The 21,297-nt window shown below is 39.5% G+C and overlaps 1 protein-coding gene across 5 annotated transcripts in view; it reads right to left on the bottom strand.

Annotated features, from left to right (window-relative positions):
- The window catches only part of PHKA2 (phosphorylase kinase regulatory subunit alpha 2), a 32,193-nt gene extending 11,453 nt beyond the window's left edge, over window positions 1–20,740 (bottom strand). For 3 of the 5 annotated variants that reach the window (XM_015886135.3, XM_015886144.3, XM_085550353.1), the window contains exons 1-21: window positions 20,613–20,740; window positions 19,636–19,794; window positions 18,890–18,937; window positions 18,362–18,530; window positions 17,603–17,685; window positions 16,934–17,014; window positions 15,800–15,898; window positions 15,366–15,512; window positions 15,130–15,183; window positions 14,453–14,575; window positions 12,645–12,740; window positions 11,153–11,260; window positions 10,361–10,439; window positions 8,833–8,967; window positions 7,185–7,294; window positions 5,174–5,318; window positions 4,670–4,748; window positions 4,221–4,384; window positions 3,464–3,637; window positions 2,250–2,332; window positions 975–1,108 (exon numbers count right to left, since the gene is read on the bottom strand). In XM_015886135.3, coding sequence (XP_015741621.2) covers window positions 975–1,108; window positions 2,250–2,332; window positions 3,464–3,637; window positions 4,221–4,384; window positions 4,670–4,748; window positions 5,174–5,318; window positions 7,185–7,294; window positions 8,833–8,967; window positions 10,361–10,439; window positions 11,153–11,260; window positions 12,645–12,740; window positions 14,453–14,575; window positions 15,130–15,183; window positions 15,366–15,512; window positions 15,800–15,898; window positions 16,934–17,014; window positions 17,603–17,685; window positions 18,362–18,530; window positions 18,890–18,937; window positions 19,636–19,794; window positions 20,613–20,690 — 2,348 coding nt within the window. In that variant the 5' untranslated portion in view covers window positions 20,691–20,740. Of the gene's footprint in view, window positions 1–974; window positions 1,109–2,249; window positions 2,376–3,463; window positions 3,638–4,220; window positions 4,385–4,669; window positions 4,749–5,173; window positions 5,319–7,184; window positions 7,295–8,832; window positions 8,968–10,360; window positions 10,440–11,152; window positions 11,261–12,644; window positions 12,741–14,452; window positions 14,576–15,129; window positions 15,184–15,365; window positions 15,513–15,799; window positions 15,899–16,933; window positions 17,015–17,602; window positions 17,686–18,361; window positions 18,531–18,889; window positions 18,938–19,635; window positions 19,795–20,612 lie in introns of all 5 variants that reach the window. The other 2 variants (XR_014947158.1, XR_014947159.1) reach the window with 1 other exon arrangement.
- Between the last annotated feature and the right edge of the window lie 557 nt (window positions 20,741–21,297).

Below are 21,297 nucleotides of genomic sequence, written 5' to 3'. Positions count from 1 at the left end.
CAGGGACCTTTATGAGTTTTTCACCCTGCCTCATTCTTCGTTACTAACTAGACTTCCACACTGCTTTTGTCATTACTGATAGAATCAATGGAGTTTTCCATTCCTTTTCCAGTTTTGAAATTCACTGTATGATGGCAAAAAGGTGCTTCTAGTTGACAGTGGTTCCAAGCACCACAGTGGTTCCTTCAGCTCCTGTTGGAGGGACAGAGTCCACCAAAACCCAACAGGGACTCCAGTAGTGAAACAGTTTCAGGAAGCAAAACTAAGGGTGTTACATGCAGTCGGGATCTCCTTTACTTTTTAAGAGAGGCTACTAAATATTTCACTTAGGAAAATAAAAAGATCAAAGAAGAGGCCCTCTCACAAGAAAGACTAAGATAAACAATAACACAACTTTGTAGCAATAAGGAAGACAATCAGTTGTGATCAATAAACACATGCCTTTGCAACCTAAACCTACTTTTTATCAGATTCCAACAACATAAGGAATAAAATGCCAGTTAGCACACTCTGGAAGATGACTCCATTAATATATGCTTAAATTTTGCTCAAATCCATTTAGTGAGCAGTTTTTCTTTTACTAACACCAGCAGCTCGAGCTGTTTCTGGAAACATTTTGAAGAACGCCATGTTTCTGTCAACTATTGCACTTAAGCATAGAAGGATTAGAGGAAAAAATAATGAGTACTCATTAAAACTGCATCTGTGCTTTCGTTAGAAAATGACAAAATGAAGTATCCCTCCACTTCCACTTTGGCAAAATTGTGTGTCAATCAACAGTGAAATTTCCACAGATGTATTTTGAATGCAAACCATTTATGTAGTCAAGCTAACTGAAAATGCTTCTGTTAAAGCACAAAACATTTTAACCTCTCCCCTGAAAATACAACCCTGAACAGTGACAACCTTTTGCACAACAATCAAATAGCTGTGACCAAACTTAAGAGGCTGAAGTCTATACCCAGATAACTCACTTTAGTATATGCAAGATATATAAGATATCTGCCTGATCGTGGAGCGTTGGGCATTCCTTCAGCTGTTCAACAAGCTTCCTGCAGTCCAAATCACCATGAGCATCTTTAGCTAAGTTCAAAACCTTTTCATGGTCCTGATAACAAAGAGGGATGAAAATCAATAACAGACCTTGACAGAAGCAGCAGATTAAATTTGTAGCTCCCCACTAAAAGAATATAACAGACACGAAACACAACTCTGTGCTTGAAATATACACATATCATTTAGTTTTTCCTAGACTACTGCAGACATGAAAATAAGCCTGATCCCCAGAAACGCAACACCCAGAATGGACTTTCTGTCTCTAGATTTGGTTCAATCAACCAGGAAAGCTACTTTAGGGACAAAAAAAAGTTCTCATAGAAGTAAACAAAATTATTCATATACTTTTCCTGTCATATGATGCTACTTGCAATGAAGTAAAGCAGAAAGATAGCACTTTTTTGTAGAAAACATTTAGAGGTAGGTTTTGTTTTTTTTTTGTTTTTTTTTTTTTTTAGTCCAGTCTCTAAACTGTATAACTGTGATGCTTTAGTTATGCAGATGGTGCCATCATAAATTTTCCAATGCTTTGGAACAAGCATGTTAACTAGTCAGGTGATGCAACACTGCAGTGAGTCCCTAGATGAAAACAAGTTTTATTTAACAAGCTATTCAGCTGTTTGTATGGTCCTGAAATACCACCTCTGTGGACAACACCTATAAAACAGAATCTTCTAGCAGGTTGGATACAACCTCATGTCACCATCCTCAGCAGACAGTCACACATACTAGGACAGAATATCCAGCTCAGCCTTGCCCTTTGTGCTTTACTGGGGGATTTAACTTGTGCTGTATATCTGTCCTTTCATATGCTACTCTCCTGGCCAAAAATTAATACAAGTACTGTTTATTGGACAATAATTTTAAAAGCCACGAACATCTTATCTTTCTCATTGTTCATTAAGACCAAACACGATGATGTAGCCCTTTGATGTTAGAAATAAGTATATTATTTTTTCTTGCACACATTCAGTAATGAATATATATATAATTTAATAATATCTATGTATCAAAAAACACCTCGCAGCAAAAAAATAACAACCACCCCCTACCCACTCACTGCCCCAGGCAGTTGGCTTTGCTGTCAAGGTAACAAAATGAGAACTAGCATATGGTTTGGCTGGAAATCAGAGGAACTCAAAATACTAAGCCCTAAAAACACAAACAGCATAAAAAAAAATCCCACAGTTTACCTTTGTCTCAAGAGAAAGGGGAATATCAACAAGATTCAAAGACTTCCGGTGCGTGTTCAGAACTTTAGTTGGAAGAGAAACGGCTGGAAATCAAAGCCAACGACAACACTTAAAAAAGGCCTGTTGCTGTAATGCCGAAAAGCAAAAACACCAGCATGAAGCAACTGTACCACAAAAAACAACAGAAATACCTCTGAGAGTCAAGTTAACTTGGGCAACATTTCCAGGATGTTGTGTGTGGAACTCAAGAGACAAGCTCACACTTTGAATTTTTCCTTCCTGCAGACTTGCTCCAAGAGCTTTTGAAATCAGCACATCAAAGGCTGAGGCACAACATGCTGAACTGATACCTCTTACTGCAGTCCATGCCTGCGGTGTCCTACAAATGAATGACCTGATCCCGACAAGTGTATTTCAGATTTTTCTGCAGCAAACATGCCAAAACATGTCTAACAAATGGAGAAAATGGTCTAATTGAAAAAAATGCTGTAATTAAAGTGATAAGTAGGAATGCTCTGTTATCTTCATGTCTTAAATTTAACAGAAGATCACATGATTCTGCAGCATATGAAATATAGGAGAAAAGACTAAAGTTTGAAGTTTTATTAATATCCACTGAAGTTAAGAGAAGCCTTCTCTTAACCAGGCTACTGGATACTACATATCTACATGTAAAACACTGTGGTTGTTGGAATCTACTCACAAATTCAGTCAAAGCATTATTCAGGTGAAAGTCCTCCAATCAGTTTAATGCAGCATTATTAGGAAAACTACCTTCCCTCTCAACTCCATTTGTTCTCATAGACTTGGAGCTTACATGTGCATACTGATGTTTCATGCCACTGAAATATTTCATTTCACCACAACTTCATTGGATTAAGAAATTAAATTATTTGTCTGCCTTTGTACAAAGATAAAAAAAAAAAAAAAAAAAAGAAAAGAAATAAAAAGGAAGAAAGAAAAAAGAAATAACTGACTCATGTTCTAAAATTCTATCCAATCTGCTAGTTTCCATAACACAAACTTTGATTCACTGCACGTTATTTATACTTACACCATGATATGGGACAACGTGAGAAGTACAGCAACAACTTCAGACTTACTTCTTGGCAGCTACAATACACTTGTGTTACTACCTTTCTTCAAATATTAGAACTTGAAAATAATTGAACTTATCCTTCTTAGCACCCATGGCAAATAACAGTGAGAAGTACCTGGAATCTCCAAACCCTTTGCCTTGGCCATTATTGACAATATCTCTTGTGTGGAATGATTTGCACTGAACACAAGTGGTTGATGAGCAGTCTTTGAAGTTGGAGGCAGATATGACTTCAGTGCAGTACTCTGCAGGATATCATTTATATACTGATCCAGCTCATCCTGGCTTTCTAATGAGACAAACATAAAAGGGATATTAAACGTAAGAAAACCTATAAAATACCAGTGCTTTCTTTTTTACACACACATCACTCTGTTCTTGTTCACAGAGAAGAGCACAAAAAAATGTAAGAATAAGCAAGAGAGTTTTAAGCTGAGCAAAACGGAAAGAAAAATGTAAACAATTTTTGATAGTTTTTAAACAACTAAGTTTAGAAACTGTTTTTCCCTTTGAAAGAGATCAAAAGAATTTTTCTCTTTTTGGTAGACCAAAGATCAGCCCTTGTGCATGGATTTTTCTGTGACTCCTCACACTCACTACTTCCTATGGCATCTTCTACACACCTCCCACCTGCTGGTTCTCAGACTCAGCTTTACCACAGCAGTTACTGGTCAATGCCACACCAAGAATGTAGGAACAATTCACAAAAACTCCTCCAAACTAAATCATGCACATACCATCCTCAGGCTGACGTATGAGAAACCTGAATAACTATCAACTGTGTATATATTAGATTGTGTAGTGTAGGTCAACCCCAGACTCTACTGACAGAATATGACATAGATGAAAAAATAAAGTGAAAAAACTACTACCTTTTTCACAGAAATCTGCTGGATAGCCTCCATATTCACTGTCAGGGCTACAACGGCCTTCATGAGAATCATCAAACAGTTTTATATCACAGTCTGGATCCAGGAAGCTCAGATGCGTATGAAAAGATGTGGTAAGAAATTCTGACAGCTTGCCTATCTTCACCCTGCAAACAGAAAAGTATGCCAGAGAGAGGGAGCTAACATACACCATTTTGATACTGAGCTTTCAACAGCTCCAAAATCCATGAGATCTAGCAGTCAAATCTACCTTTCGTAACTACGAAGAAGTAAATAACCAATGTGGAGAAAATAAATGCAAAAAAAAAAAATAGTTGCAGGTCCTGCTGAGCACAGCTCTATCTACTAACTGCACTTAACTGTGTTATGGTAACAATCACAACACCCTTAGATTCCCCTCTCTAGGAACCATTTAAGGGCTACAGCATTACCTTGCACCACCGAAATAACCATCCTCTAATTTTCGTATGGTGGCAAGAACTGCTGGATGAATGTCAGTACCATCATCAACTGAAAAAGAACAATGGAAGAGTTTGAATCTTACCAACACATTCTTAAATAACCTCATCAAATACCAAACTTAAAACAGACCCTGCAAGCATTATCAATACTAGTCTATTCAAAAAACCCTCAGAACAAAATCAAATCAACTCCAGGCCCTTCCACTCATGACAAGTTCCCAAAGGACTACTATGAAATTTATTTGGACAGAATCAGCATGGTGATAATGAGAAGATGAAGGGATATTAAGAAGGAATAAAACAAAATTAAGTATTACCCTGTCATCAAAGTTCAGCAGACTTGAAAAAGTTAAACTGCAAAGTTAAAACTCTGATGTTAAAACAGTCACACCATCTGTCTCCTCTCAAACCTACCCACATCCTACTCCTCCACAACAATCTACTGTGCTTGAAATAGAGATAAATCAACTTTACCAAGCATTGTGTGGGTGATGGGAAACGTCAGAGTTGGTCTCCCTGTCATCCTCCAACAAGAAGTGAGGTAAGCCAGCTCTATCTTGAGCATCTCCACAATCATCTGATTGTCTAGAGCCAGATAGAAGTGATGCTGGTCAGTAAACTAGAGAATAGAGAAATACAGCATATAAGTGGTTGTTAGTATTCTCTGTAATTTTTTCCCATGTCCTCTCTCAAATCATTAACAAAAGCCACATGAACTACTGTAGACCACAGCAGAGCTTATGCGAATTAACCTAACAAGGCACATCACTAGGAAAAAAAGAGATTAATGTGTCTTCAGAAAGCGTATTTTCTTACATTTATAGGCTTACAGTGAAAAAAGTAAGATGTACAAACAGAAAGTAGATGATAACCCCCATGAGGGAGAATTTTTCCAGTGGTAAACTACAGTAATCTTATTATCCAAAAGACTAAAGTAGCCTAAATTTGGAAGGAAAAACCAACAGCAGCAATACAAACAAGCTTGTATTGCATATACAATAAGTATACAATAAACAGGCTCGAGTGCATGCTAAGGACCAAGAACTAGCAAGTATCTCTTAGAAACACTGAAAGACAAGCAGAAAAGGCACATCTGACAGATGCTGTGAAAAAAAAAAGGTACATTCAATGTACAGTGGTAAAAGGTGGCATTCTCACTACAAAGGAAGCCACAAGAAGAGACTATTACATCTATATCACCAGAAATGGAAATTTTAAAAAGCTGGAAAAAAACAATGAAAAGTGTGTCAAATCAGCCACAATGAATGTTAAATGCACACAAGCACTAGTGAAGGGTGGAAGAGGACGAAAGCTGGAATGTAAAATATACATTGACTGGTAAGATGCATTATGGACAAGGAGAAAACACTCTGTAAACACATCAGAAGTAATTGGAAAACACAGAACCTGCAGATCTTTCAATGAAGAGACGAAGACGATAGGAAGAGAAAACACAGATAAACTAAGTTAATCAGTATCCCCTTTACTGACAGATGAAAAGTAGTAAATTATGATCTGTAATACTGCTTTTAGAATAGCGACAGGAGTTCAGCCTGGGGTTGGGAAGAAAATGTTAAATATCATGTAAATTCGAGCTGGCAAAGCATAAAGAAACTAATTAAAACAACTTAAGAAAGCAGCCAAAATACTTTCTGAACCACTAGTATTTAGGTTTGAGAACTCAGAGAGGACAAGTCTAGAAATCCAGAGGGAAGCAAATATACTGCCTGTATTTAGAAAGGAAGGCCAGAACAATGTAGACCAGACAATCCCATTGCCAAAAGAACTGCAAATGATAAAGCAAGTTGGCCTAATAGTCAGATCAAAACCAATCTCAGCAAACCAGTCTAACTTCATTCTTTCAGAGCAACAAGACTGCACACACAAGGAAGTGGCAGACATATCCTGACTTCTGCAAAGCTTTCCACACTAGTGAGCTGAAGAAAAGCATCTGAAAAGGCTGAACTGCTTCAACAACTGCTCTCAAATGGTAGAAACTAACCATTTTCTCAGTCTGAGAGGGTATCTAAATAGCAGCAGCCTCTGCCCTGTTCCTTACTGATGTTTTCAATAGAGAACTGGATGAAGTACAAATTACAAAACCACAGAATCTGTGGACATTACTCAACTTCAACAGATGTGAGTTAATTACTAACCTCAGGAAAGTGAAATTAAACATAAATTCAACTCCATCAAAAAGAGAAAAAGGGGGAGGACGTAATGTCTGATTGAAAAGTACAACAGAAAACTTTATGGAGGTTTTAGTCTAATATGGAATAAGCACGTTCCTGATTCAAAGATAAATGCCATTTTCAAATATTTTCAAATGTTAATTTGAAAATTTTCAAAAAACACAAAGCAAAGTACATCTGCTTCATCAGCCCTGCTCTATCTAAAGTGGAATGATAGCACACAAAAGCAAAGTGCTTCCCTAATGATTAGCCATTAAGTACACAGGGTTTCCCTGCTAGATTTAGGTGCTCACCTGAGGGGTAAAAGCAAATATTTGGTTTCTTATCACATACAGCTTAGAGGTACCCAGAACTCCAATGTGTCGGTGTGGCCGTCCGCTTAATTTCATTTTCTCATTCCGACCTGACAGGAAGAAAAAAAAACATCATCTAACACTTCCTCTCTGGTTTTCCACAACAACCATCTTAGATATGGAGACCTATTTCATTCGTTTCAGTAAGTCAATAGATATATGAGTGAGACAATACAGAATAGTGTGTTTTGTAGCAACCATCAATATAGTAGCCAGAGTACTTCAAAAGCCTAATTAAAAATTAAAAGTTTGGCTTCACTGACCATGGAATTAAGTATTCTAATCACATTCATTGCTCAGCACCCAAAGCTTCACAACTGAAAATTAAAAGTATGTCTTTTCAAAAAACAGACCATCAACAAGTAACAAACTGCAGGGTTTTCGTTATAGAGCCTTAAAATTCTTGACTGTAAAAGGCTGAAGAACAAATCTTGATTCCTTTCATTGGGCTAGTAAGCCCCACTGTACTCGCTGTAGAACATTATTAGCTAATGTTCTGCACTGCAGCATTCACTCCAGCACCCAGGAGCTGACCTGAATCCATCTGACAAGGAACACAAGCCCAGCAACTAAATGCCTAAAAAGAAATCCTTGGGAACATTACCAAAGAAGTCACTGTTGAAAACAGTACATCTTTGTGTCAAGTTGTCCTGCTTGCCCCATTAGTGAAATAAAGCTGTATCAAACTTCTACAGAATAATTGCAAACATCAGCAAAACCCTGTAAATGTTAAACTTATTAGAAGTTCCTTGTAATAAGAAAACAAATTATTTTCCCAAAACAGTATATGCAAGTTCCTTTTTAACATATAAGTCTTCATTTCTAACACTTACTTGAAGGCAATCTTACTTTTTGTAAAAAAAACAAAACAACACCAAAAAAACAACCACATAACACTGAAAAACAAAAATCTTCTTCCACATTATCACAGAAACATGCTCAAGACTGACACGGAAGCATGATACAGCTAGCTTTCCTTGTCCATACTGCAGAAGTATCTACCAATGCTGATCCACTCCATCTCAGTTTTACTTTCTAGTAACAGCAACAGATTTGAGTCATGAATTTTTGGCCTGCTTTAAGTTGTAAAAGTAAGTTCAATTAGGAATGCAGGCAATAAATTTTCACCAAGACCCCTTTCATTCCAGCAAGTATTACCAGAAGAGCCAGTGGTGGCTGAAGCTTTATCAGATTTTCAAGTTAACTAAAAGAAGTTGGAGTTTTTATGCATTTAGTTAAACAAACTGGCAGGCATCTAGGGCCACCGCTGAGAAAGTGGAAATTTATTTAAAGTCGTGGGGCTATAAAAGCCTTAAAGGCTTCTGGATTTGCAGACAGAGAGCTTCTGTCAGCTCCATTTGGCTCAGAATTGGAACAACAGAAAGAACCTGACAGCCTAAAGATTTGTTCTCTTTAGAAGTAGCTCCTGCAGAATAAGATGTCAGTTTTTAAGACAGGTGCTCTAATTTTGAGTAATGTGGGGTTTTATTTCTTCTCAGTTCATTTGTTTTTAAATCAAAGAAATTGAGGCAGCGTGTAAGAAATGTAAAAATACCCAGTATGGCGGTAGAGATATTTAAATACCTACCTAGCATGGTGTAGAGATTACTTAGGATGCGAGCTGGCTGCACTCTCAGCGGATGGATATCAGCAATGCTCTGAACATTGATTCCATGGTTTTGCAAAAGATTCTTAATTTGATTGGTTTCTGCCAGAACAGTTACTGCATAACAGAAAACAAAAACACAAGTAAGAGCCATAGTTATTCATTATAACAGAGTGCCTTTACTGTCACCTCCCAGCTGTTGTGTAGCTGTCTAAAAATGCACAAAGTCTTTACTTCTTTCTTAATTTATATCTTCATGAGATCTAACAGGATGTCAGAGTGCTTTTGGCTCTCTAATTCTCCATACATATTGTCATTCTTTTCCATTCTGGATTGTATGGTAGTTTGAAGGGACCTCACAAGGTCTCTAGTCCAACCTCCTGCTCAAAGCATAGCTAATTTGGAAGTTAGATATCATTTCTCTCCAATTTCACATGGTTTGGATTGTGCAGTCACTTCCAGGAGATGGGGTTTTTCCCCCACAAAGCAAGGGGAAACCATACTTGAAAATATAATATAAACTGTTATAATACATCACATCAAATTATTACATCTAGGTCAGTGGTGGACAAATGTGTTGGGATTATGATGATAAATGTCTAAAGACCATAAAATGGAAGAGATAGGAAAAAAAACCCCCCAGGTTGGAGAAATTTACAATCCAAGGCCTGATTTTACAACTTGTCCTATATAAGGTTTTGCCCATTGTGAGGTGGCTTATTGGGTTGGCACTGATAATTCATAGTCACTGCTATTTATATAGCAGCCAAAGAATGCTAAAAATAAGCATGCATTTATGCATCTAAGGGAAATCACACATTTTAGAGTAGCAAAATGTCACTGCTATGACAACAACAGGAGATAAACAAGTTTTTTCTCAGCTTGAAATACCACTGATGAAGGCTGCTCCTGCTAAATGAGCTGATTACTTTTCCAGAATGACACAGGCGATAGGAAAGCTTTTATGCCCAATTAGTTGGTGTTTGCCCTCAACTTAAGTATGTAGTTTTGGCTGCTCCTGCATTGATGAAAACAGCAGACACACCCTGAAGCAGCCAAAAGACAGCTGTAAGTCTGGCTGCCCTCTGCTGTCTAGCTCACTCCTCACCTCCATGGACAGAGATCTGCCCCATCCCTTGCTTTCTTGGCTCCTTTGAAAAGAGCGCGGACAAAATCCTAACTGAACTGAATGGTTTCCTGTCAGCCCTCCTCTTTCTGCTATTATTTATTTATTTCAATAAAACATTAAGCTTGTCACTTTCCAGTCTCTGACCAGTCTTAACATTATACTTAGTGATTTTTTTAAACAGGTTTGTTAAAGCTGATCTTTCCTCCTAGAAGAAAAGCAGCTTGACAAACAACCACTTTCTCACAGTATCACCAAAGCATCCATGTGCCATGCAAAGATCGGTATCATTTTAAAATGTGTCCTTCTTCATTCCCTTGAATAGGGACTTCACTTTCACGTAGTCCAGTTTACTCAGAATGTTAAAAGAAAAAGATCCCCAACCTTGTACCACAACATCAGGTTTAAATCCAGTAGAAAACCTTCTGTTTAAGGGATCAATTTCACCTGCAGCCAGAAATCCCTAGAAAAAAAAATACAAAAGAAATAAAAGAGAATGGAGACAAACAAAAATTAAGTAAAAGGTTTTTGATGAAGATTTCTTAACCAATTTTCACATTTTATCAGGAGAGCTGGATTAGCGTCTGGTTTCCCCATCCCGCCCACTAAGTACATTCAATAAAATCAATATTGTAGTGGCTGTAATACTTCTTGGAATAACAAGAAAATGGTTATGACTGACACAATCTGCATATCCATATTTTCTATTTTAGAGTTGCACCAAGTGATGCAATGTTGCCAGGCCAGTGATTTTTCTGTAGTTCCTTGGGGATACTGAGTTGTTCATTTCCAAGTCCATAGCTAATACTGGACAACCCTGTCAGCATCTTATGCTGCAGAATAAGGTGCAACCCAGTGGAGCTGAAACTGAAGAATCCTTGCTCTGGAACAGTCAAGTCAGTCTAGACTTTGTATTTCTTGAACATATCTAGCCCATCTGGCAACTTACTGACCTTGATGAGAAACAGACAATTTAGCATAATATAATATACAGATGGTATGTTACCCATGTTATACAAAATACACGAGTAAGCTCCTGAAAGCTCAGAGTCGCCCCTCCACAATTTTTATTGGAAAACACACTGACCCCTACCCGACAATAAATTGTGTTTAAAGGCTAAACCAACTCAAAACTAAATGAAACACAAACTTATCTGCTATACAAGAAATAATTACCTCTGCTAATAGGCAGCTAAGGATGTACAGTGACTGGCCCCAAAGATGAGGCAACTTTCCCATTGGGACACGATCCACTGAGTGAGGATTTTCATACTCCTCATCAACCTGACAACAAAAACACAAACAGGAAACTTATCTTAAAGTTCTGAAGAACAACCCGTAAGTATTTGTAAAAATATGGTCTATCATCTGCCCTTTCTAACCCTCTATTACTGACACCTCTTGATTTTACTTTTGAGGCTGCATGCAACCTGGGACAAAAACTGTGCTTCCTTTTCATACACCACTCAAACTACTATTGAAGCTGGAGGTTGAACAAGGACTCTGCACACAAGTATAACTTTGGTGTCAGGACCTCCCCTTTCTTATTGTCATCCCTTTCCTGCCTTCCCTCTGGAAAACTTGTAGGGAATTGTGCCAGCTTTCCAGCTCCTTGTAAGATGATTCTTGAATTTCACTGCTTCCTACCTAGCTTTCTGAAGGTGAACCTGGAATTGCTTTCCAAAAACAAAGCCTATTCTACCCTTCTTATTTTAGCAAGAATGGTCTATGCAAAAATAAAGAGTAGAATCTCTCCATTTTGGCATACAGAAAATCAAAACCCCTGACTTGATCCATTGTGGGAGGAGCATATAACCTCCTAGACAACATCTTTATCAAGGCCATTATAGAATTTATAAATGGTAAGCAAAAATTACACCATTTATTTGGCATATTCTCCCAATCATAATCATATCAGAATTCAGAAAAAGGCCCTGTGCTGTTACACACTTCCTCCCAACAGGAAGGTAACTCAGAGATTCAGCCTCAGACCTCTGAGGAAGACATCAGCTGTTGATACTCCTGCCCTAAACTCAGACCAGTCCAGAAGGCTCCACAGCCCCAGTGGGGGCTGAGAAGTCTGAAGTGGGAGAAGTTGGCAGGGAGAGATATAAAAGTAAGTAGCATGGAAGGGGATATCACGTTATCTGAATTTCTCTGTCACAATGAGAGGAATGGGTAAAACAGTGACAGAAAAGATGGGAAAAACAGCCAACCAACCAAAAAAAACAACAGATAAAAAACACACTAAAAATCTAACATGAATCCTGATTCATCTAAAACCTGTTTCCATCTCAAATACAAGCTCTGAAAAAGAGCGAGCACAAACCACCCGTAGAATAAACAGGCAGAACAGTCTATGCTTTACTACTTTGAGATTTGATTTCTAAATTAGCAGTAGCACTTCTTAAATACACCTTATTACAGCAACTTACAAATCTTACACCTGCTCCAGAACTTCCATAGACTCTTGGATTCCTATTGTCAGGATCTGATCATTTAGAAGCCTAAAGTTACCATTTCTCAGTGGGAACTGTGAGAAGTTTATCAGTGCCATGGACTGTTATTGTTTTTTACTGACTTAGATTTATGAGCTACAGGAAAGTGGTACATTGATCTTCATATCTATACTTCACATACTGAAGTGGATGCTGCATTTTCACAATACCTTTTCTGAAGGGACTGCGTATAGTTCAGGCATTAGAACTATTCCATTCTTTTCTCTAATGAGTATTCCTTCCAAAGCTTCTCTGTACTCTTCTACCTGGAGATATTTATAAAAGAAAATTGACAATACACTCAGCCAACAGAAATAATAAAGTTATAATTCTACTACTTCTCTGTTGAAAATTCATAAGAAGTGAACAAGAAGGGGGAGAGGGAAAAGTGGATCGTAGCTTGCTGATGGAAGAAGAGGCTTCAAATTGTCTGACATTATTCCAAGATCTCAGTATTATCATTCTCCAAAGCATAAGCACACATCTTGAATCAAAAACAAACCACTGAAACACAAAAATTATTGCAATTGATTTGTCACTAGAAATCCTGCATAAAATTTGATCATGATAATGAAGTGACATGGAAGATATCAGGACAAGCAATATTCATCAGAAGTGTGAGGTTTAGGAATTGTTAGCTTTCTACCAAGCACATTTGTGCATGATATTCTGAATCCAACTTTGCAGGACTGGGAATTCAGTTTCTCTTAAAAATTTGCCCTAAGGAAAGCCTTAAATAGCTGTAAATCAAATAAAAATACCTAAGTTAAATGAACATTAAATCGTCTTGTTCTTGTATTGCTTGCTATAAAACATTAACATAGAACTACAGACTCATTAAGGTTGTAAAAGACTAAGATCACCCAGTTTAACCACCAACCCATCCCCACCACACCCACTATGTCCCTCAGTGCCACACAGTCATGTCATGGTACACTAGTATTGTCCACTCTTGCTGAGTGATCAGGGTGCTTACTTTCTGAATGGTTGTTGCCAATGCAATTAGGCTTATGAAGCAGTAACTGTGGAAGACTAGATACCACCACTGGAGTGTCACACACAACTACGTTTGAAGTGTGGGAACTGCGGTCAATTGCCCATTCTGAGGACACTCTACCACAGACCATATGCATACCATAAAAGCAATCAGGTACATAATGTACCAGATCACCTAACTAAATTCTAGAGACTGCTTTTGGAACAATTATTTTTATCAATGTGAGTGAAGTTTCAAAAATTTTTCATTTTTCTCCTTATGAAACAAAATTACTTTTCTCTCTACCAGACTATTTCTGCTGAGCTCAGCAAAACAACCCATATTTCTAATGTTAATAAATACTTCACTGTACTTACATCTGTTATAGAAAGGTATTTTTGGTCTGAAATTCCTAGCTTTGTTTCTGATGGCATTCTATTTTTAAGAAGTTTTATTTAGTAATCATAGTCCCTCTGCATACTGGGCAACCTAAAATCATATGTATTTGTTACCTCCTTCAAGCCATCAAGCAGTAGAGCTCTTGATCTGAATACATTTAGTATTATCTCATTATGTGCTGCTCTTTCAACATGAACTTCCCAGTAAGGTCAGAGTAGTTGGAGACTGCTTCCACCCTGTTGTGTGAAACCCCATTAAATTCCTTTGAAACTCAGTGATTCCCAGTACTGTCTGATGCCAAAAAAGCATCAACATTGCAAGACATTCAAACAATAATACCTATCACACTCCAGCCTGAGTAGCATGTGAAAACAAATGTTCCATCCACATCCTCACCCAGCTGCTGCTATCTGTCAAATGCAATTCAGCTGCACAAATACATAATTTGTATGTATGCAAATAGTAAAGGGTTCTGCCAATAAAAAAAGGTCATGAGGACTTTTAAAGGTGGTAACTGATAATTAAAATAAACACAGAGAAAAGCTACAAATTATGGGGGGTTAACATCTTTGTATTTCCATTCTAGGCCATTTCTTCTCTCACCTGAATTTTGTCCTCATTAAATACTCCATCAATTAGGAAGTAAGTCCAGAACACTGGCCACTCGCATTCAATATTCTCAAACAGCTTGAGCTCAGCAGGATCATAGTGCAATCTGCTTGGATCCTGGAAATTCAGTCATGTTCTTTTAGTCACGGTGCTAAAACAGTCACTCAAAGTCCATAAACAATTAAGGCCTATTTTATACAAATAATTAAAACAAAGAAAGCAATAAAAATACAACAAATTTTCCACATAGCTTCTTGATTTCTTTTTTCACATTCACTCCCAGACTTGTTTAATTGCTCTCCAGACAAGCCAGCCTTTCTCATACTCAGAATCTAGATGTCACCCATGTAATCTTGCCTCTGCCCCACTTCATAGATACCCTGGAGCATCTCAAAGGCAGTTCTTTTCCTTAGGCACCCTAAGCATGTCTAAGGGTTAATACCTTGCAGAATCATTAATTAATTTATCTCATTAGTAACTATTAGTCTTTAAACCACTAGTCTCCCTGAGACATGAGTCATTCTGAAGATGTACTGGTTTACTTGGCTTACTACCAAAGGTCTTCATAATGATACGGAATTTTGCCCTTGATGTAAGCAAGACAAAATAATGCCAATTAAAAAGAGATAGCATTCTTCCTAACAGCTACTGAAAACATACATCAGAAGTACCTCTCTGGGTGTCTTGTAGCCATCTCGGAGAAAGCGACAGCAGCCATAACGGCCCTATAAAAACAGACAAAATTAAAGAAATCTTCACATACTGTTTTTCCTCACAGTCATCTAAGTGGTGAGTTTCCAGTGCCACTTAGGGATTTTCCTCCCTCTGTTCCATGCATGGACACACCAAGTCTGTCAATCCTAGATTAATTAGGCTTTTCAATTTAGAAAATAAAAGACATTCTTACCTGTAATTTAGATATGATTTCACTCTTGGTTACATTAACAAGGTTTATATCTTCCACTGCAAAAGCTGGGTAGGAAATTATGGAGAGAAGGCCAGCATCTATTTCCTTTGATGTGGATGCCCTCGGCAACATGGAGTACAGTATAGACTGAGCAAAACACAGAAGAGAGGGATATGAATAAAGGCTGTAACATGCAAACGGAATATACAATTTGCAAATGGAGAGACCTCACTGCATAACTATTTTAACTAAGTTAACATGAGAATGTTTCAAACCAGACACTTGGATGTGATACAGGGTGAACAGCACAGTCTGAAGTCACCCTTACTAAGGTTGCAATCCAGTTAATCAGCATTTCAATTAAGAAAAAAAAAAAAAAAGGAAAATGAGATGGATTTTCTTCTAGCATCAGAAACAGAAGACTGCTCTTTTACCTGACAATGTTCTACTTCATCAGGAAGAACATGAATCACTGATTTGTGCCCTCCATGAGCTCCAAAAAGATCTAATTCATCGATTGCTTCCAAAGCAGCCTTCAAAACAAATGAACAACACCCACATACACAAAAATGCCATTAAATATCTTTTAAGCCAAGTATACACCCCACCATTTGTACTTTTCCTCTAAAGGTAAAAACCTTTTTTAAAGACAAGACAGAAGTTTGCTCTGCAGACTCTGTTTCCGACTTCAATGGGAAGCACGTCAATACTTTAGAAAAAGTAAGCAATGTTTTTGCCTTTCCATTCATAGGACCCAGGACTGATGTGCTGTTGACCATTCTTACAATTAAAACCCAATGCAAAGCAACAGGAAACAGTGCTTCTGTTGAATAATGCAAAAATAATATTTAGCCATAAATGCTCCTCCCGTTTCCATGTTCCAAAATAACCCCTCTGTTTCAGTGGCAATTTGTGGCTCTGAGTTGCAGGGCTATTCAAAGAGAAAGGCTTGCTCAAAATGCTCTGGGAACGAGCCTCTGCTGTTGCAGGGAAGAGCATTTTGCCATCTACCTCTCCTTCTGATACTATCACTTCCCAAGGGAAATAGAGATACCTGCTCTCCACTTGCCTAATGGCCAAGCAGCCAACAGAGACACATCACGCCCTGTCTTTATGGGTGAATCAGTACATCTCATATGTCTCAGCTATAACGTGTATGCCTAAGGAAGATATTAATAACCCACCTGTTCATCTCTGTGCACCCCTACTTTAACCTGGAAGTGTCCTGGCTTTGCTGATGCGGGACTTGCTGTGCCACACAGAATATGGGTCAGGATGAGAACAAGGAGCTTTCCTTTTAAAATCTTGTTCACTGTATCTATCATGTTTGTGCCTCAATGAATCTGCTGCACATTTTGCAGTCCCCAGAACAACTGTTCTAAGGTCCTTCCAAGTAAGCCATTATCACAAAGATTTTATGTTGAATACTCAATTCATACCCAAACAAAAATTAATATAATTAGTTAACTGCTGTTAAGGTGGCTATGAAAAAGGAAGCCATTGGGTTTGCTAGAGCTATTCAGAGTAAGAGAACAGCCACAAAAGAGAAGCCAGAAAGACATGCTCACTTTAGCCATCCCTACGGAGCTTGCGTTCAATTCAGGGATGCCCTGGTTTGTCTTATCACCACGTTCCCAAATTCCATAATCCTGCAAAAATAACAACATTAGGATAAAAAATGGCATGGTTACACACACAACCAGTATTCCCCTACCTCACCTCCACACGCACAGGCTCACCACAAAACTAGAACCTCATAGGAAACTTGTCTATCAGCATTAAGAATAAAATAACAAGTGACATCCAAAGAGCTCCTCTGCATGTTTAACAACCAGAACATACAAATACATCTCCGCAGGATCACATCCGCAGTCATAAATCACTTACTCCATAGAACACATAAAGACCTCTAACCTGAATGCTTCTCCCTGTGCCTCTGCAACTCATCACTTACCCAAAAAGTTTGATAACACTCTGCTCTTTTCAGAAAGGCCCACGAAACGCCAGGAATTATTAATCGCTACTATGATGATAGAACAACTACACTTCATTCAGAAAACAGCAAATCCCCTCACAGCTGTCCCACCACCTCCAGAAATGTTGCTCACAATGCAATGACAAATTCTGACATCCTCTGATGGAAAAAGAAGATAATGTTTTCAGTCACCATCAAGAAATAAATTACCCACCCACATCTAAGCTGTGTTCAGATGTCTTACATATAAATAACTACTTACAGCAACTTTGTAGGCAGCTTCAATGTAAAAAACAAGGTTCTGAATAAAGGTAACTTCATCAAGGGTGAAAATGATACGTAACCCTAAAAACAAGAGAAGAACTTATGATGTATTAGAACTATTTCCTCTTCAAAAAATTTCAAACTTCTATATACTTGTTACTAACTACCAGCTCTATTCACAGAAATCAATGAAAGACACAGGTTGATTTCAAAAGGAGCGGCAACAAGCCTCAACATTTGCTGCTGATAAACTACTTCAAATGCCACCAATACACATCATCTGTTTCAAAGGCCAGCCAAAAAATGCCCTCAGTGGAAACACGGCATTCATACACCCTGGTTACAGAGCAGAGAGATATGAACCAGCTCTAGCTTTTGACAACCATGTGGCCCAGCACCACCAGCAGCTACACCATCTGCTTCAGGAGAAGAGCCTTATCCTCACACAGGAAGAGCATGGTTGCTATGAGCAGAAAGCTAAACAGTGCTGGCTAGAAGAGGAAAACAGACAGGACAGTGGCACTCAGCTTGATGCAGTCACTCTGAATAAACCCATTTGTCCATCAGACACACAGCTCTTCTTTGACATGGCTCTGAATAGAGTTTGTACATCAACAGACTTTAAGGGAATTAACCCTTCCTGGGCAGTTACTGTAAGTGTGATATCCTAACAAACATCTTTTTCCATAGAAATACTACTTTCTATGTAGTTGAACATAAAACTGTAACAGCCAGGGCTAAAATATCTTCTACTTACCTGATGCAGTCATCTGTGCCAAGAAGAGCAGGTAAAGGGAAGTGGCATCAACTTGCAGATGTCCCCACTGATCATCTCCAACCACTGTGGCACAAGTAGCAGAGTTGTACTTGGCGTGTAGGCAGTCCTTGGTACTCTGTGTGCGTTTGAACTTCTCTACCTTATCTACCTGAAAAGCACCACAGATTTCAAATGTGAAACACTTCAGAAGAAATTCTCCAACCAATTTCACAACACCTCGTCTTAGATAGGGAGAAACTCGAGGTCCTACTTTTTGTTACTTCAGCTTGTTTTGATTGATCAGAGTGCATGAACTTTAGACTCTGCCTAAATCCACATTTCTTTGGGAAAGGGTAAGCTTAAATGGCCTTGCTGAGTTCAGCCCTTAGTGACAGGTATGCACCTTTGCAAAAATCAAGGCAACACCGTGATTTGCTGCAAACCTGATTTTAAAAAGGTACAAGCATGATCAGAGTTCAGCTCAGGCTAACAGCAGTGTGTGTGCTGAGTTGTACCACGCATACATACCTGTCTCATCATGCACTGTAAGAGTCCCCGCATCAGCTTCACAACATTCTGCAGGAATAAAGCAGACCAATGACACTCCTGTACTACCAGCCCTTCACGACTAATGTGAAGAGGCTTCAGTGTGCACAAAGAGAAGCATAGAATAAGCATTAAGACAAGATTTCGTCTTGAATTCCAGAAAATTATTAAGGCCTAAAAATACATTCACACTTTAACCAAGCATGTCTATATATCACATATGATTTCCATGAGACTACTCTTGTTCATATTTCATAGGCAGCTGCTTCAAAGGGCACATTTCACCTTAGGGGGAAAAATAACAAATTGCCATTCTATCATAGAAGCAACCTAGGTTTGAATTTCTGCCCCACAACACACCTTATCAAAGATCTCACAGTTTAATCAGATTGTCTTCTTAATGAGGGCATAAAATCTTGGAGAAGCGCTGTTTACAACAATCTGCCAAACAATGCTCCTACCAGTTTCCTTTTGGTATATATATTAATTGTGATGTTAGCCTCCCTGTCGCTCCGTTCTCCAAATCTCACCTGCTGGGAGGCTGCTAGGAACACAGACTGCTCTGTGTTACACAGACACTGCTGCCACAAGAACAAAACATGTATCCCATGCTGGGAAAACAGCACCACATCCTAGATGTAGCAGCAATGCAAACACACCAAAACCACGACCATATAAAAAAAAAGGCAAAACATAGCATAGTTGCTTTTCAGTGAACTTCAACATACCTGCTCGAGCTCATAAGCTTTGGCCTTGTCCTCGTCCCGGTCTGCGTTCTTTCGGTAGGCCATGCCAAGCCCCCACACTGCCAGGATGCTATAGACATTGTCCCGTACCCAAGCATCTTTATGGTCTGTACCAGCTGAAAGCAGCCCTGTAACTGGGTTCTGAACATGGCAGAAAAGGTAAAGAATAAACATTAATACCTGAAGTCACATGTATTAAGACAAACCACTGCTTTCCATACCAAAAAGTAGAGGAGGGAAAGTACTGATTGCACAATACAGCTTCTCACAGTTTTGCCAGAGACTCCCAGTCCTTTCCTGAGCTCACACATGAGAAGTGCAAAATGTATTTCTTTGAGCATTTCAGGACACAAAGCTTACAGAACCCAGAAGAGCACCCCACACAGTCTCTTGCATCTCAAATACTTCCTAACATTCTTCACTTAATCATTAATTCCCACTGCCTCGTTGCCATCAACTTTTACGCTCGTTTCTTAGCTGTATGTTCAAACAGAGCAACTGTTACAAATGCCAGATCAATTGCTGTGACAGGGACACCTGACCCCTGCCTTGTCAGACACATCTTTATCAAAACTCAATGTTCTCAAACACACTTCACGTTCTCCAAGCCACGTCTCAGAGAACATGAGCTCTGTCAGTGCACAGCAAGCATGTCTAATCTGCACGTTTCATGTGCTGCTGGATGCCGGGCACAGGGTCACCTCCACACACTGTACAGCCCTGTCTTGGCAGCACCTCTCCTGCCTGCTGCTCTTCTGTCTGGCTGCTCACAGGACGTGGGTGGCTCAGCTCATGCCCAGCTCCCTGGCAGCTGCTGAAGAAGCTCAAGGTCATCCCACAGGGCCAGAAGAGCAGCATGAACAACGCCGGCAGGCCGCACCGGGCAGGGCAGACAGCCGCCCCCACCCTCTCGCCCCGACCCCGGCCCCCATCCTCACTCCCGGGGCCGCCGCCCTCACCTGGTGGCAAAGGATGGTCCGCTGCACCAGGCGGGCGTAGCCGTCCAGGCGCACCCCCGAGTTACTGCGGCTCCTCATCGCCTCTCCTCACGGCCCAGCCGGAGATGGCGGCGGCCGCTTCCCTGTGTGCGCGGCGGACGGCGCGACGGAGCTCCCAGCCCGCGGCCCTTCCCCCTGCCGGCGGCCGGGCGGGGCCCTACGCCGCTTCCACACAGCGCCCGCGGTCCCGCCGCTACCCGGCGGAGCAGCGGCGTCTGGGCTGGGTGCCACTTTCTCCTAGATAAAGGGTTGCTATGGCTACACTGCTGGCAGGGAATAAAAAGTCTGAGTAGAGAAGGGATATGTATTCTGTAGAGCATAACACAGCTTAGAGTTGCGGAGCTTCGTATGAAGTACCAGGAACTGAAAGCACAATCACCACAGAGTTGTGCAGAGCACGATATGGCAACTTATTTAATCACTGTTTTTTTCTCCGTATGCATGACCTAAGAAGGAGGTTGAACTAGCCCAAATTTCCTTAGGCAGCTGCTCGGTCCCCACGCCCCCTGCTGTGGAAACGCTCCTTCCACGGTTGTATTGATGGCATTCGCTGGGCTACACTAACATAAGGATAGGAATAGGAATAAATAAAATGAGAATGATTAAAATAATCCTAGCATAAGCTAAGGTGCAAAGGTAGAAACAA

This window comes from Coturnix japonica, chromosome 1 (genome assembly GCF_054131305.1).
Source record: "Coturnix japonica strain WE chromosome 1, WE-NBRP24, whole genome shotgun sequence".
NCBI lineage: Eukaryota > Metazoa > Chordata > Aves > Galliformes > Phasianidae > Coturnix > Coturnix japonica.
This window is presented reverse-complemented; position numbering and strand designations above follow the sequence as displayed.